This window comes from Scomber scombrus, chromosome 11 (assembly GCF_963691925.1).
Source record: "Scomber scombrus chromosome 11, fScoSco1.1, whole genome shotgun sequence".
In the NCBI taxonomy this organism is placed as follows: domain Eukaryota; kingdom Metazoa; phylum Chordata; class Actinopteri; order Scombriformes; family Scombridae; genus Scomber; species Scomber scombrus.
In genome coordinates this window covers 9125687-9140027 of record NC_084980.1, presented here as the reverse complement: position 1 = coordinate 9140027, position 14341 = coordinate 9125687, and the positions used below count along the sequence as shown (strand labels likewise).

At 40.7% G+C, this 14341-nt stretch overlaps 1 protein-coding gene across 1 annotated transcript; it reads left to right on the top strand.

Moving 5' to 3' along the window:
- Positions 1-398: 398 nt before the first annotated feature.
- LOC133990849 (SUN domain-containing ossification factor-like) lies at positions 399-14040 on the top strand. Its single transcript, XM_062429256.1, is given in 25 exon segments — positions 399-584; positions 586-608; positions 3668-3782; positions 4158-4280; positions 4662-4900; positions 5082-5186; positions 5376-5532; positions 5630-5747; positions 5884-6008; positions 6091-6158; positions 6257-6364; positions 6521-6626; positions 7136-7156; positions 8050-8105; positions 8858-8940; positions 9249-9314; positions 9408-9473; positions 9600-9696; positions 9974-11293; positions 11388-11475; positions 11704-11808; positions 12127-12284; positions 12639-12730; positions 12872-12927; positions 13066-14040. Coding segments are annotated over 25 exon segments (4008 nt in total). The 5' UTR covers positions 399-539; the 3' UTR covers positions 13534-14040.
- The last annotated feature ends 301 nt before the right edge of the window (positions 14041-14341 follow it).

Here is a 14341-nt window from a genome sequence, read left to right as displayed (position 1 = left end):
TTTCGTAGGGTTACCCTGTTTTCTATCAGCTGTTACCGCGGCTTCCATGTAATCACCAACTCAACGTCACATGATCGATGATTTGCGTTTCATGTCAACTATGGGATTATTTGGTCAACATAAAACGTATTTACTATTAATTAGACGGCACCATAGACTGTATATAAAAGGACGGCACACAAGAGCAGGAATCTATACTATAACCATGTTCAAATAGCGGAACTGCAGAAGCACCACCCGCTCGGGCAACCCGAGGATTCAAAACGAGCCCATCTCCCCAACGCCTGCTCCGTTTGAACTGCGCAACAGCCTCTGTGCATTTCTATTGGCCGGTTGAGCGCTGACACTGAGTGACAGTCGGCAGCAGGTTGTGTGGGTGACAGCATCACACTCAGTGAAATAGCTAACGTTAGCTGTAAGTGAACAGGAAACGGCGCCTACATTTATGCTCTTATTTACTCGGCTGAAAAGACGGCCAGCTGGAGGGATATAACTGTATTTCCGAGCACGGCAAGAATGTCTGTCCCGGTAGGAGAGGGATGAAGATGACAGCTCTGTTACGACAAGTTGTGTCAGTGAGTGTGGCTATGTGTTGCTGTAGTCTGTTGGTAAGTTAGTTCAATTTGTTCCGCTTAAGCAGACTGCTGTTATTCCATTGCGAGACAATAAGTGTGAAAAGTAACAAGTGTCCGACTAACGTTAACCAAAGCTAGTAACACAGCTAACGCTAGTCAGCTAGCTATGTTGTGATGTGGCACCTGGCTGATTTCTGACTTGTTGTCAACGTTACAAGTTAGCTTGGCTTGCTGACAGCACATTGATAAACACGTTGTCTCTAAATTACACGTATCCGCCACTTCATAATGTGTTACCGCCACTACTATTTATGATTTGGAAAAATTCTAACGTCATAAGTTCAGTGAGCTGCTCGACGTTTATGTCAACTATATAAATATAATGTCATTTAAATATAGTATAAGTGTCTTATAGCATTTATAGAAGACACCCGGCTAAAGGCGCCATAAGACTTGTGGCCAACATCAGATTCCTGTCACTGAGCTAACGCTATGACCAACATTACACAGCTTTGGTTCATCAGCTCTTGACAGGATTATAGGCCTCTCACGTCAGTCACGTCAGTGTACTGGAAAGCTGGATGTTGTTGAGTCTCTCTAAATTTGACAGAACACACTAAATCCAGCAGGGAGCGAGATTATGTGGGATGATTGTGGTCTATATAGTCATGATGTTAGAGGAGAGTAACTAAACCTAACACGCACTGACTACTGCACTCCACATAGAGAGATGGGGGGGGGGGGGGGATGTGATCTAATGTGGTATTAAGATCCGTGTTGGTTGGTGTCATCCTGGCCTACTTTCACCAACATGATGATTTAACTCTCACAAGTGAAGCTGTGATTGATAGTGCTTTTGGCCTTGTGATGTCTTGTCATCTCTACTGTTGGTACAGTAAGTAGAATGTAAATATGCCCTGTTCTAGTATAGATGTACACAGCATTCAGGCATGTCAGAGCAGAAATGAAACACCGGTATGATTAATAACAAGGAGACTCCACATTTAATGGAGTCACTGAGCCTTTATTAATGCTGTTAATTACACCTGTGCTTTTCCTGCCAGGACAAGTCAACATGTCTGCTGTGAGAAAGTGTATCGGATGTTAGCGAAAGAATGAACCTGATATAGACTGCCTTTTATAAACAGTTGCACTTACATAGAGTTTGTTGTCATGTGGTTTACAGTGAAACAATATGTATTTGTCTACAGTCTAAAGTCTAGACTAGTTAAGATTTTACCATACATGTCACACTGTGGAAGCTATCACTTATAAAGCTAAGTTTATTAGATTGTTTTAGGAAGTCATACAAATCAATGAGCCTGATTGTTTTAAGGGCAATATTAGATTTGTGTGTAATTTTAACATTAATGTAATGAAGTATTTCGATTGCCAGATTAGACAAAAACAACTTTCCCATTTGGTTATTTTATCCATCAACAACACAATACAATATTAAATAAAATATATTGCGATAGAACATTTTACCTGTATTGTCTAGTCATTCATAAAGGAAATCAAAAGCTCAAGTTATCATAATGTAATATTATTGCAATATATTGCCCCAATCATTAAAAAAATTCCCACACGTGATTCTGTAATGTGCTGTTGGCATGTTGGAGTATTAAAATATTTAGAGATTGCATCATGATACAATAGATTGCAGTGTTGATTATTTGTTCCTCCCCTGATGAGTCATTTCAGTGTATGAAATCATAATTGGAGTGTGGCATGTGGCATTAACAAGTTGAAAGACGTGTCAGTCAGAGGTGTGTCTCAAGGACCGCTGGACTGAGACCGGACACATTCACTTGATCTTTGCACTCGTGGGAGACGTGTTTACCTGTTTGATAAGTGGCGTTGTGGCCAGCTCACTCTTTCATCTCCAGCCTGCTTTGCGGGAGTTCATAGTGTCTGTGATCCCTTTAACATTACATCCATACATACTGGACTGAAACAAATATCCTTTTCATCGTGAGGAATGTGTCCAGAAACATCCCATATTTATAAAACAAAAACATGCAATCTTGCAAATCAAGCTGCCTCACCATGAAGCATTTCCTACCATTTAGTATGTAAAGTCTACTGCTTTAACTCTTTGTCTGTAACCAATTAGTTAATTATTTAGAGAGCCATGCCTTAACACCACTTGAGCTCCTTTGGGAGTTACAGTATGGCTGCTGGCTTTCAATTAGAAAACAAATGTGTTGTTGTTGGCTAACGTTAACAATTATTCTAGCCTCTCAAGTCAGATCAACAACAGCCAGCCCACCGACCAAGCAAAGTCCTTGACCTGGAATCTTGAATGGAAACCAGATAATGGCCTGGGTTGTTGACAAGGTATAGTCGCTGTTGTAGCATGGCCTTTGAGACTGGAGCAGAAGGATCTGTTCCCCCACAGGAACGTGGCATTATTAATGCAGTTACTGTATTTAAAGCAGTGACGCTGCTCATTATCATTGTTTTCCGGCCAGGAGTGTGGACGGTCACTGTGACCCTGACCACTATTCTGTCACAGTGTCACCAGCAGAACTGTGCTCTTACAAGCTAAAGTATAGTGTTTTAATAATATTAATATTAATAATTAATAATTTTTAATAATTTCATAAAGTATAGAAGAAAGTGTCACTGAAGTAAAATAATGTCATTCATTGTTTATTCTCACTCTCCTAAATAGTGTCTTCTTGCTCTAGACAAGGATAAACACTAGGTTTCAAACAAAAGACAACAACAGAAACAGAATATTTCCATAGTCTCCAGTCAAGTTGAGCAGTGCAACACTTCTTTGAGGCGTGTCTCTTCTCTGACTCTGTATACAGATAAGATAAATGGTCCACGTTGGGTTTACAGACCACCTGACGTCCTCACTGTGTCACACTGTGACACTCGGCTGCAGCTTTCTCTGTGTGTGACTCACTGCAGTCAATTAAAATGTTTACAGTGCTTGACTGCAGACTCTATCAATGCTGTCATACTCCCTGCTTCCACCGATGCCAGGACGTTTTTTCTTAAAGCATCATAAAGCGACACATATTCAGACTAAATGACTCGGTGTCTTTATGACACTAATTGTTGTCCTCTTTGTCCCGTAGGTACCCTAGTTGTTATGTTAGTTTCACAGAATCACACCCAGAGGCCCAAAAGCCTGTGTCCTCACAGGACATCAGTCCGGAGGAAGAGTCAGGAGAAAGCACTCTTCATCACAAGGTAACATCTGCTGTATAATACTATAATTTACCACGTTATCCAGTTGTTTCAGCTACTGTGAGAACACTCGTGAACACTGACTTCATTATACATGTCTTAGCTTATTTTACCACACAGGAAACCAGCTGCCATGCTAGATATATATCAGTAACATTATTTTTTAAAAGTTACATAATTGACTCTTACATTCATTGATTCCTTCATGTTCATGACAGATGTCATGTCGGTCTTATGCAAACCCATTCAAATAAAACACTACTTGCACAGCAGTACATTAACATTTAAGATAGAAAAAAACCCTCATGGTGTCAGTAATGTGTGTGTGTGTGTGTTTGTGTGTGTGTGTGTGTGTGTGTGTGTGTGTGTTTTCTCCAGGTTGAAGAGGGCCTGGTTTTACCTACCCAAAGCCCATCTGAAAGCGAGCTGTTTATAGAGGATGAACAGCAAAAAGAAGAGCAGACACTACAGGAGGTGGACAAAAAAGACCAATATCCAGAGGTAAAGTGGAGATTAGTTTGAAACTTGACAACTGTGCATGTATGGAAATTACATTTTGTCTTTGGTAGCATTTAAGTAGATCAAAATGTAGATATGGTCTGTCTACCTGCCACCAAGACAACCCCTAATGTCTGAAAAGCAAATAACTCTGAGGTAAAACACTTAATGCACTCAAGTAATGATTTTCAAAGACCTCTTTTTACAATTTGGTTTTGCGTCCTGGGCAGTAGGACAGTTTCAAACATGGATAAACAATCACATGCATTGTGGCATCCATTTTTAGACGCTTTTAAGTGTTTTAGTTGATCGGTTTAACTCTGGCTAATGTGCTGAGCATTTGAACATTTCCCTTGACAGCTCAAATATCTCTCTGTTTTTCAGGCCTTTGAAGTGGATGAGTCCACAGTCCAGGTGGAGTTGGAAGCAGCCAAAGGACTTTCACAACCTGAGCCAGAACCTGAACAGGGCTCAGAAAATCTAATTATTGATGCATCCATCAATCAAGACCAAGAATCAGCCCCCCTGCTCCCATCCTCTAACCCTCACTCTGTTTCTCCTGCTGAGTTTAAAGACAAGCCTGCACCTTACATCCCTGACCCTCAGGACCACATCCCAACCAGGCAAGCCGTTATTTCCTTAAAGCTCATTTAAGATTATCTTTCATTTTATTACAGCTAGTTCAAATAATCTGAAAAAATTGTGTTTCAGAAATGTGATTGTACATTGCTTACTATAAGTTTAACAGCACTGTTTCTGTTAAAATGTTTCTGTTTTTTTGGGTGCTTCCCTGTAAATTTGTAGTGTCTCAGATGAAGCATCTGATGTAACTGCACCTGAGGTCGCTGCCTCTGACCTGCCTCCTACTGACTGTGAAGAAGAGGAAGCCAACCCATATGAAAGTAATAGGTGGGAACTGGTACTTCTGTGCCCCATTTTACAAGCTATATATGAAAATAACTTTTCTCATGCATTGTTATCATATTAGCAAATACATCAGTTATGTAGATATAATATCAGAACAATGTCATCTTCAAGACGAGTGTAACTCTGACCCCCTTCTAACAAGGTCACAATGTTTTTCTGTTCCCTCATCAGTCCTCCAATAGTTCTAGAGAACACCTCCAATGCTCACACTGCAGGTACTAAAACCCACACTGACCCTTCTCTGAGTTCTCCAGCTGGTCAAGGCACGCAACATCTGGAGGCTAACACATCACAGACGCTAAAAGAAAAAAAAGAAGTAAAAAAAGAAGTAAGGAACTTGGATACCACGTGAACTATTTTCCTCTCTTACCTCTGGACTACCAGAGGAGGTGTCCTAGCTCTCATTTTCTCATTATCTTTGACAGGACCGGAGCTCCCCTGTCACCACAGACACAGATTCCAGCGTGAGCAGCAAAGACCCCGAGGACATTCCCACATTTGATGAGTGGAAGCGGAAAATGATGGAAGTGGAGAAAGAGAAAAGTAAGATGATATTTTAATTTTCTGCTCATTAAGTTTTGTGTATGTATGAAATGATTCTTATTTCACCTCAAACTACAGGAATGTAGGGTGAATTTTAAGCTTTCCTCTTAATTCTTTGTACATTTTTTCCCCATAGCTCTTTCTACTCATACCTCTAACAATGGAGCTTCTCATACGGTGAAGAAAGTCCAGAAGAATTTCAATAACTATGCCTCAGTGGAGTGTGGAGCCAAGATCCTTGGCGCTAATCCAGAGGCTAAGGTATACAGGACACTAAAGCTGTGAGTTGTTCACATCATGACAAATACAAGCTGATATTGACTTCTTACTTTGTTCCATACAGAGCACATCGGCCATATTGAAGGAGAATATGGACATGTACATGCTAAACCCATGTAGTAATAAAATCTGGTATGTAGTATACTTAAATATCTGGTTTTCTTTTACAACCTGAAACTTTTCTTTTCGTCTCCAACCTAACTGCATTGTCTATATTTTCTTTCTCTCAGGTTCATCATTGAGCTCTGTGAGCCCATCCAGCTGAAGCAGTTAGACATTGCTAACTTTGAGCTCTTCTCTTCCACTCCGAAAGACTTTCTTGTCTCCATCAGTGATCGGTATGTACAGCTATCATATTTTATACAGTTTAAACAGTTTCTATTAGCTGCTTACTAAAGGCCTTGATTATAATCTCCACTGATACCAAGCAGTAATCATCTACTGACAAACATCTGGGCCACTTACCTGACTGTTACATAAATCTACTCCTGCAGATACCCAACAAACAAGTGGCTAAAGCTGGGAACCTTTCATGGCCGGGATGAACGCACAGTCCAGAGCTTCCCATTGGATGAACATCTTTATGCTAAATATGTGAAGGTGAGCGTTGTAATCATTCATGTTTTTTTCTTATTACACAATGTTAGTGTAGTGCTGAGCAATTAGTGTAATCTCTCAGGGCAGGTGAGAATTTAATATTTAAACCAAAGCACAGCTGTTTCTGTTCACTTTGGTTTGAATGTCTTTAAAGTGAAAGTTTTGGTTCCTTCACCTTCATTCTGTTCCCTTTTTTATCAGTCACAAGGTGTAGTCTGTGCCATGACTATTATAAGACTATTATAGAAGGTCAAACAGTTTTGGTTCCTTAAAGTAAGTTATGCAGTAAACTAAAAGTAAATTATTTTAGCACCAGTAAAATCCTGAAAGCAGGGACAGTTTTAATAGAATTTCAGTCCTGGTTTGTTCTGAGTGTCAGAGACTTTGGCCTCGTGGTTGTTTTGCTCCTGACATGATTCAGATAAAACCAACTTTCTCTCTTTGGTCCTGTGTGAATGCATGTATAAACCTCTTTAATTTTTTTCTCTTTTCTTCTGTTTCTCTTGCTTCAGATGTTCACCAAGTACATAAAGGTTAGCCTGTTTTTCCTTGTAGAGGTCTGTGGTGGAGTGAATTGAATAGTAAACACGGAGGGGAATCTGTTTTATGTCTTTCTATGTGTGGAGTGATAAACTTCAAACATAATCAAATCTAACTGCTGCTAACCCGCCTACTCTTACTACAAGAACTACTCTTTGAAAACATTCATATCACACCTAATGAACATTTTAAACCCATGAAGTAAAAACCCACAAGCTGGCATTCAGATAATCAAGCATACTATGTTAAACCTGCAGTGCGGAACTTTCACATGTAAATGAACGTCTGTTGCATTGAAACCCTTACCAACTGAGTTCATACAATGCTGATCAAGTCTATCACCACCAGGTAAATTTCTCTGTATTTCACAGGATGCAGAGTTCCTAAATCTTATGTTGGGCAGGACATTCCTGTTCTGGCTGTTAGAATGCACAGAGACGTTTAGCTCTGTGTTATTGGACTGTATGGATCATATCCTGACATGAAACAAATCATTTTGAAGGGGTTGCGTAATACTCAAAACAATGTATCCACTTTTATACAGCCACTTCAGTGACAAAGCAGGATACAGCTACATTGACAGTGTTTTTGTAATTACTCTCACTGCCAAAAGGGGGAGACGAAAGTCCCGCATTGCAGCTTTAAATGATCTAACCTGCTGAATACACAGATGTTTCTCTCAGATCTACTCACACAGTAACTCACTACCACTCAGGCTGACAGCATTTCATTTTAACTTGTTAAATTGATTATACAATAAAACAAAATCATGGCTTTGCAGTTTGTAAATAATATAAGCAATGCCGAGATTGTTGAGTGGGCGTGCGGTATAATCCACCGCACATTTCCACTATAATGTCTCAATCATTTTCACATTTTGTTCTAGGTGGAGCTGGTCTCTCACTTTGGCTCTGAACATTTCTGTCCCCTCAGTCTCATAAGGTACGTAATATTCAGGCAATGGAGCTTTCATAACACATTGAGTTGTTTAAGAACGAAGTGAACATGAAAGTAAAGGCAAAATGTAGCTAGTGCCATGTGTGTTTCATGGTCTTTATATTTGTATTTTTAATTATTATTTTGTGTTTACACTGTGTCTTATTTGATTATACATTCTTGTATTTTTAATTAACTGTAATGAGACTAGTTGGCCTTTGCTTTCCAGATTAATACTTGTTGCATACTGCATCAGCTCTAGATGGTGTCAAGTGATATTATGTAATATTTGGCATATGTTGTCATGGGGATTCAGCTCAGCCACACTGCTTTACTGCAAGCCTGATGGGAGCAAGGGGACCTAATGCATATTTTAGCAGCTGTGCTTTCCACTGCTGCAGAGTTAAATTGGGGCACTGTGCACAGAGGTGGCAGAAACTGTTGAAACCAACACATATATCACATAATATTTATTTTAAGGTAAAACTAAACTAAATGGTCCATGTGATTTCCTATGAATCATATGTAACTCTCATGGGGTTTGTGCCAGATCTGATATATCAAAGACTAGCGTGACACAGGACTAACTATTGCCTGACTTTTCTATATGGCCTGTGTGTGTTGCATGCTTTTAATGTAGCTCTATCTGTCCTCTACACACTGTCACAGACTTGAGAATAAACCATTGGATAAGTTGGATTAGATTTCACTGTTATATGAGCATGATTATGGAATGATTTAGATTTTTTTTTTGCCAGGGTGTTTGGCACAAGCATGGTGGAAGAGTACGAGGAGATTGCTGATCCCTCTGAAAGACCAGATGATCAGGACGACGACTTGGGTTAGAACTAATAACATCATATATTTAACAGCTACAATACAAATATGTGTTTCTCTCCACTTGTTGCAGCGTTACAACATATAAATCAAACTGAGTGCACCTATTTTCATTTACTCTGTGTAATTTTTTATCAGATTATTCCATGAATCTGTGTATGCATGTTATTTTTTACATTTGTTGCACCAAAACTAAAGTTGATCATTGTGCCTTCTGTTAGTTTCTTTAAATATTCTGTGTTTATATGAGGCTGATGTGAATTACTGCATAAATAGAAATGCTTTGTGTGTGCTAATGACTTCTCCCTGTAGATTATCCTGCTGGATACGCACCTGGTGAGGACAAGTATTCCAAGAATCTGATTGGATCAGCAAAGGGTAAATATATCAAAAATGGAGTTCTACTACAATGATCCCAAACCTGGAATACTGCATTAACATATTACTCTGGTATTTTAATTTTCTCTTCAGATGTCATTTTGAACATGGTCAATAACATTGCTGTCAATGTTCTTGGCGGAGGCCCAGAGATGCAAGGTAAGTCTAAAACACTGTAAAAACATGTTTTGTTAACATGTTAATGATATGGTGCTGCTGACCTTCTAGATTATAATCCTTTGTGGAACCAGTCATTTTTTAATATTTCTTATTTGTGTTTTGAAGGCAACCTTTCATCCCAGGAAGCAAACATGACTGAACCATCATCTCAGCTTGAAACTACCAGTCAAACTACTACTACTACTACAGACCTTACTCCAGTGTGAGTACATGTTTGTCACCTATTCACAAATGTAAAGTGACCATCAGCAAATCTTGATTGTGTCATTTCAGAGTAGATAGAAGGATTAATTAAATGGATTTATACTGTGTTCAAAATGCTTTTAAGTATAATTTTGTTTTTCCTTTGATGTGTGGAACTTAATTTATGACAAACCTACAAACTAAAGCTAATTTGGTCTCTATTTTCCTTTATGGCTTATCTGTGTTCCTCCTTTGCTATATTTATTGTACACTATAATGTTCTTTTCTCTTTCTAGTCCAGAATCTGAAGAGGTGGAGATTTCACCAGACTCTGATACACACGAAACTGCAGACTCCTCCTCAGAGACTGCTGTACCAGATCCGTCTGTCACTGATACTAGCAAACAAGAGCTCCCCCCAGTGGAGGAAAAAATTATCACTCCTCTAGAAAAAGATGAGGAGGAACCTATCGGCTCTACAATCATCCTTTTAGATAAAGAGGAAGAGTTGGATGAAGAAAGGGAGAAAAAATATCTTCATGAGCGACAACAAGAATGTCTCGACTACTGTGGACTTCCTTCTTTTTCCTCCTCTTGCTCTTGCACAGCTTCCCTCCAGGAGTATCTCCAGCAGCAGTGTTCAGCCCAGCTGGTCAGAAAATGCCAAAGAAAGGATGGAAAGCAAACAATTCCTCCCATCCAAACGCCCACTGGGCACTCCCCCCCGCTACACCTGACCCCCTCTGCCTGCCCCGAACCCACGCAGCACCACAGTGAGGTACATCACCCCCATGACAAAGAACAATCTTCTGAGCAGCAGCCAGAGAAAGGTGCCAGCCCATCAGAAACACCAGAGCCTCCAGGGGACACAGTTGAGTCTCATAAAGAGTCCATGTCCGAGCCTTCTCAGCTGGAGCCTAGTCAAGCCTCGACCCTCCCCAAACCCAGTGTCACCGATTCATCCTCTGCCAAACCCACCCCTATTGTGGAGACGCCACAGCTTTCTACTGAGGAACCAGCGAAGCAGCCGAGGCCAGAAAAGAGCCAGGAGGTGCTGGTTGAAGAGAAGCAACTGGAGACTTCAGCCTCTCTCAGCAGCTCTAACAATGAACAACCCAGCATCAGTGCCACAATGGACGATTCTCCAGCGGCACCAACAGAAGAGAAGCCTCACATTGATGCTTCTCAGCCGACGATAAGCTCCCCCGTCCAAACTGCAGATGTGACGGATCAATCTCAAGTCCCCCATCCCAATGCTGCTCCTCATTTAGAACAACCCTCTGACCCACCTGCTGCTCCTGAAAGTGGCACCGGTCCAACTGAGCCAACCCACCCAGCTCCAGACACCATCACAGAAGTGGAGCTCTCTGGCGGCCAGGCGGTCATCACAGAAGATCTTGGTGAAGACCTCTCTACTTCATCTTCCCCTTCCTTACCCACCTCACCCTCTCTCTCGGACATCTACGCTGACCCGCAGAATGGCACAGAACAGAACGGTAATCCGGTGCACGGCTCCAGCCAGAAGGAGTCCGTCTTCATGCGGCTCAACAACCGCATCAAAGCCCTGGAGATGAACATGTCACTGAGCGGACGCTACCTGGAGCAGCTTAGCCAGAGGTGAGGCACAGGGACGCATAAAACAGCAATGAGACATTTTTATGCAGTTGAATATAAGCTGAAATCTCTTATTTTTTCTGTCTTTTAATTCAAGGTATCGAAAGCAGATGGAGGAGATGCAGAAGGCTTTCAACAAAACCATCATTAAACTCCAGAACACCTCCAGAATCGCAGAGGAGCAGGTGAGCAAAGGAAGAGTTAAAGATTGTTGTCCCGAAACCATATTCAGTCATATTAATGAATGCAACATTGCCATGAATTTGAGCCACTACATTCCAAGTAAAATCTAGAGAAATCGACAGTTTGTTTCATATGTATTCTGCTTTTCAATTAACAAACATGCTATTCCAGGGATGTGATCCTCCTGTGTGGTTGGTAGCTTCATTTTCTGCCCTTTTTTCCTCTTTTAGGACCAGCGTCAGACAGAGTCCATTCAATTGTTACAGGGTCAGCTGGAGAATGTGACTCAGCTGGTTCTCAACCTGTCTGTCAAAGTCAGTCAGCTGCAGAATGAGGTAGATACAAACTTTCAGACATAAAGCCTTCGTTTGTAATCTGGTGTTTTTCTGCCAGAGTACATTTGGTCTTGTGCCTGGATCAAGTCATGAGGATATACTAGTACCTTTGGTCACGATCTCCTGATATGTAGTCCTAGAAACATCTTAAAAGCTACAAAATGTGTTAATACTTCATCAACTTCTTAAATACATGTCTGAATGTGTACATAAGTTAATTATCTCCCATTGTCTTCACTGTTCTTTGTTTTTTTGACACATCAGACATTACCATTGTTTCTTTTTTGCTAGTGATGTAACCAGTGGTCTCTCTCATAGGTGTCAGACAGGCAGAACTACTTGCTGCTGTCTCTGGTGTTGTGCCTGTGCTTCGGCCTGCTGCTGTTTGCTAACCGCTGCCGCATCTCCACCCTGCCTCCAACCACAGAACCAGAGCCACCCATACCCAAGAGCTACTCCTACTGCTGCCCTGAAAGGTACCATAAACAAGTGCACTGTGTCACAAAAACGTGTCATTTTATCATTTACATCTTTATAACCAGACTCAGCAGAGTGAAAGGTAAAACGGGGGAAGATGTGTTTTAAAAAATATGACGACCGAGAAAAAGTTGAAATTGAGAGGCTAGATTTAGAAAAGCACTAAGTGTCACCTGTAAATGAGCTCTTACAGCGCTGTGAATGGCTTCTACTCATTAAGCCACTTCATTGATATAATTATTCATCAAGAACATCGCTGCTGGACACTTAAGAGATCACACAGCCGTGACTCATGTCGTAATAAAAGTGCCACATGCGGTCTTTTCTCTCAACCATTACTGTTTGCTTAATAGGCAGTTCTCTTCCTGTGATGATACTGGCTTGAAGAGGAGCGCGTCCTATCCACTCATCCACTCTGAGTCATTCCAGTTAGCCACCACTGAAGGTACAGGTTTACTGCCATCTGTTTGGATCTTTTTCCATATGTTTTTAATAATAGCTCATTAATCCAGAATTGAACCATTCTTTTTGCTGGTAGACATTGTAGAAATGTTGGAAGAAATTAACATCATTCTTTGCCTCACAGGCCCAGAAATGCTGCACCCAGATGAGACACAGAGTCTTTGTCCAGCCAACAGAAAGGTGTGTTATGATGAATTTATTGCACTGCAGAGTATGAATGTAAAATGTAATAATGACATACTGGTAGGAACTGATTCACAGGATTAAATGGGCCTTTGTCTCCCTCTTGTTCTTTCTATCAAACCTTTCCCCACACAGAAAAGACGGCGTAAGATGAAACCCATTGAGAAAGTGGAGACTCTGACACCCTCTTTTCATGCTGCTCCAGAACTGTGTAATGGAGCTGTTGTGTGTAACGGCGTGCCAGTCACCACAAAACCTACAGCCCTTACAAAACGGTTACTTCAACCTATCTTCAGAGACTCTCCGTCAGAGGGCAGCTCGGAGGGATCTTCCCATTCAGATGACCCCTCCTTCTGTGGAATCACCACAGCTTGTAATCGAATCTGTGATGGGCTCCCTCCACCCAAGACCCGGTCGGAGAAACGGGCATTAAGACGCAGGCGTCCAAAGCCCAGTTGTGCAGTGGTGGACTTGCTTCAGGCCCCTCGGAGGGACAAGAGCGAATCATTGCCCATCTCTACCATACAGGATATCATGAACAGGAAAACAGAGCAAAGCTCTGGGACATTTGGGGTGAATGTAACCCTCTCAGGTCCTGTGTGACATAAAAAATAGACTCCACTCCTTCTCACTGACTGCTAAACTCTTTCCAAAAGGATGGATGTTAATTCATGTAGCAACAGGCAGCTTTAAGCTTCAACATGAGACAATCCCTTCACTCTTACTGTTTAGTAAGTTATCTGTTCATGTTTGCATTATTTCAGACTTCATTTATATTTGTTATACTTCAAATCAAAGAAATGTCTTCCCAGCTTACAATTAAAGCTCTTCCATTTTGTTTGGAAACATTGACTGTGACTTGTGACCTTAAAGATTTAACTTAACTTGCAATTTGTGAAATAATTCCTCATTTTAAAACTTCCATGTCACTTGTCTGTCTGTACATCTATTTATAAAAGCTGCAGCCAGGAGCTTAAACCGAAGAGTTTTGCTTTAGTTTTCGCTTTCAAAGAAAGAAATCACCTGAGTTGAATAATTAAATTGAATTAATTTATTTGAGGTGTAAAGCACAGTAGACCAGAGACATATCAGAGGGTTTGAGAGGTTATGTTTGGGGAATTTTATTTTAAAACTGAAAAAAATAAAATACAAAAATATACATAATTTTGCTGATTTAGTGTAACTTTAAAAACACATTGAAGGCTTTTACACACATCAGTGAAAATTACTTCAGGGGGAAAAACTACAGATGCTGGAACAAGGTCCACTCAACCTCAAAATGATATTCAGAAGAGATGAATGAACATCTGTACAATGGTTGAGAAAGCCCAAAATATCTTATCATCCCAGCTCGATCCATCTCTCATCTCTCATCCATCCATGAGTTTAGGGGAAATAGAACCTTATTAAT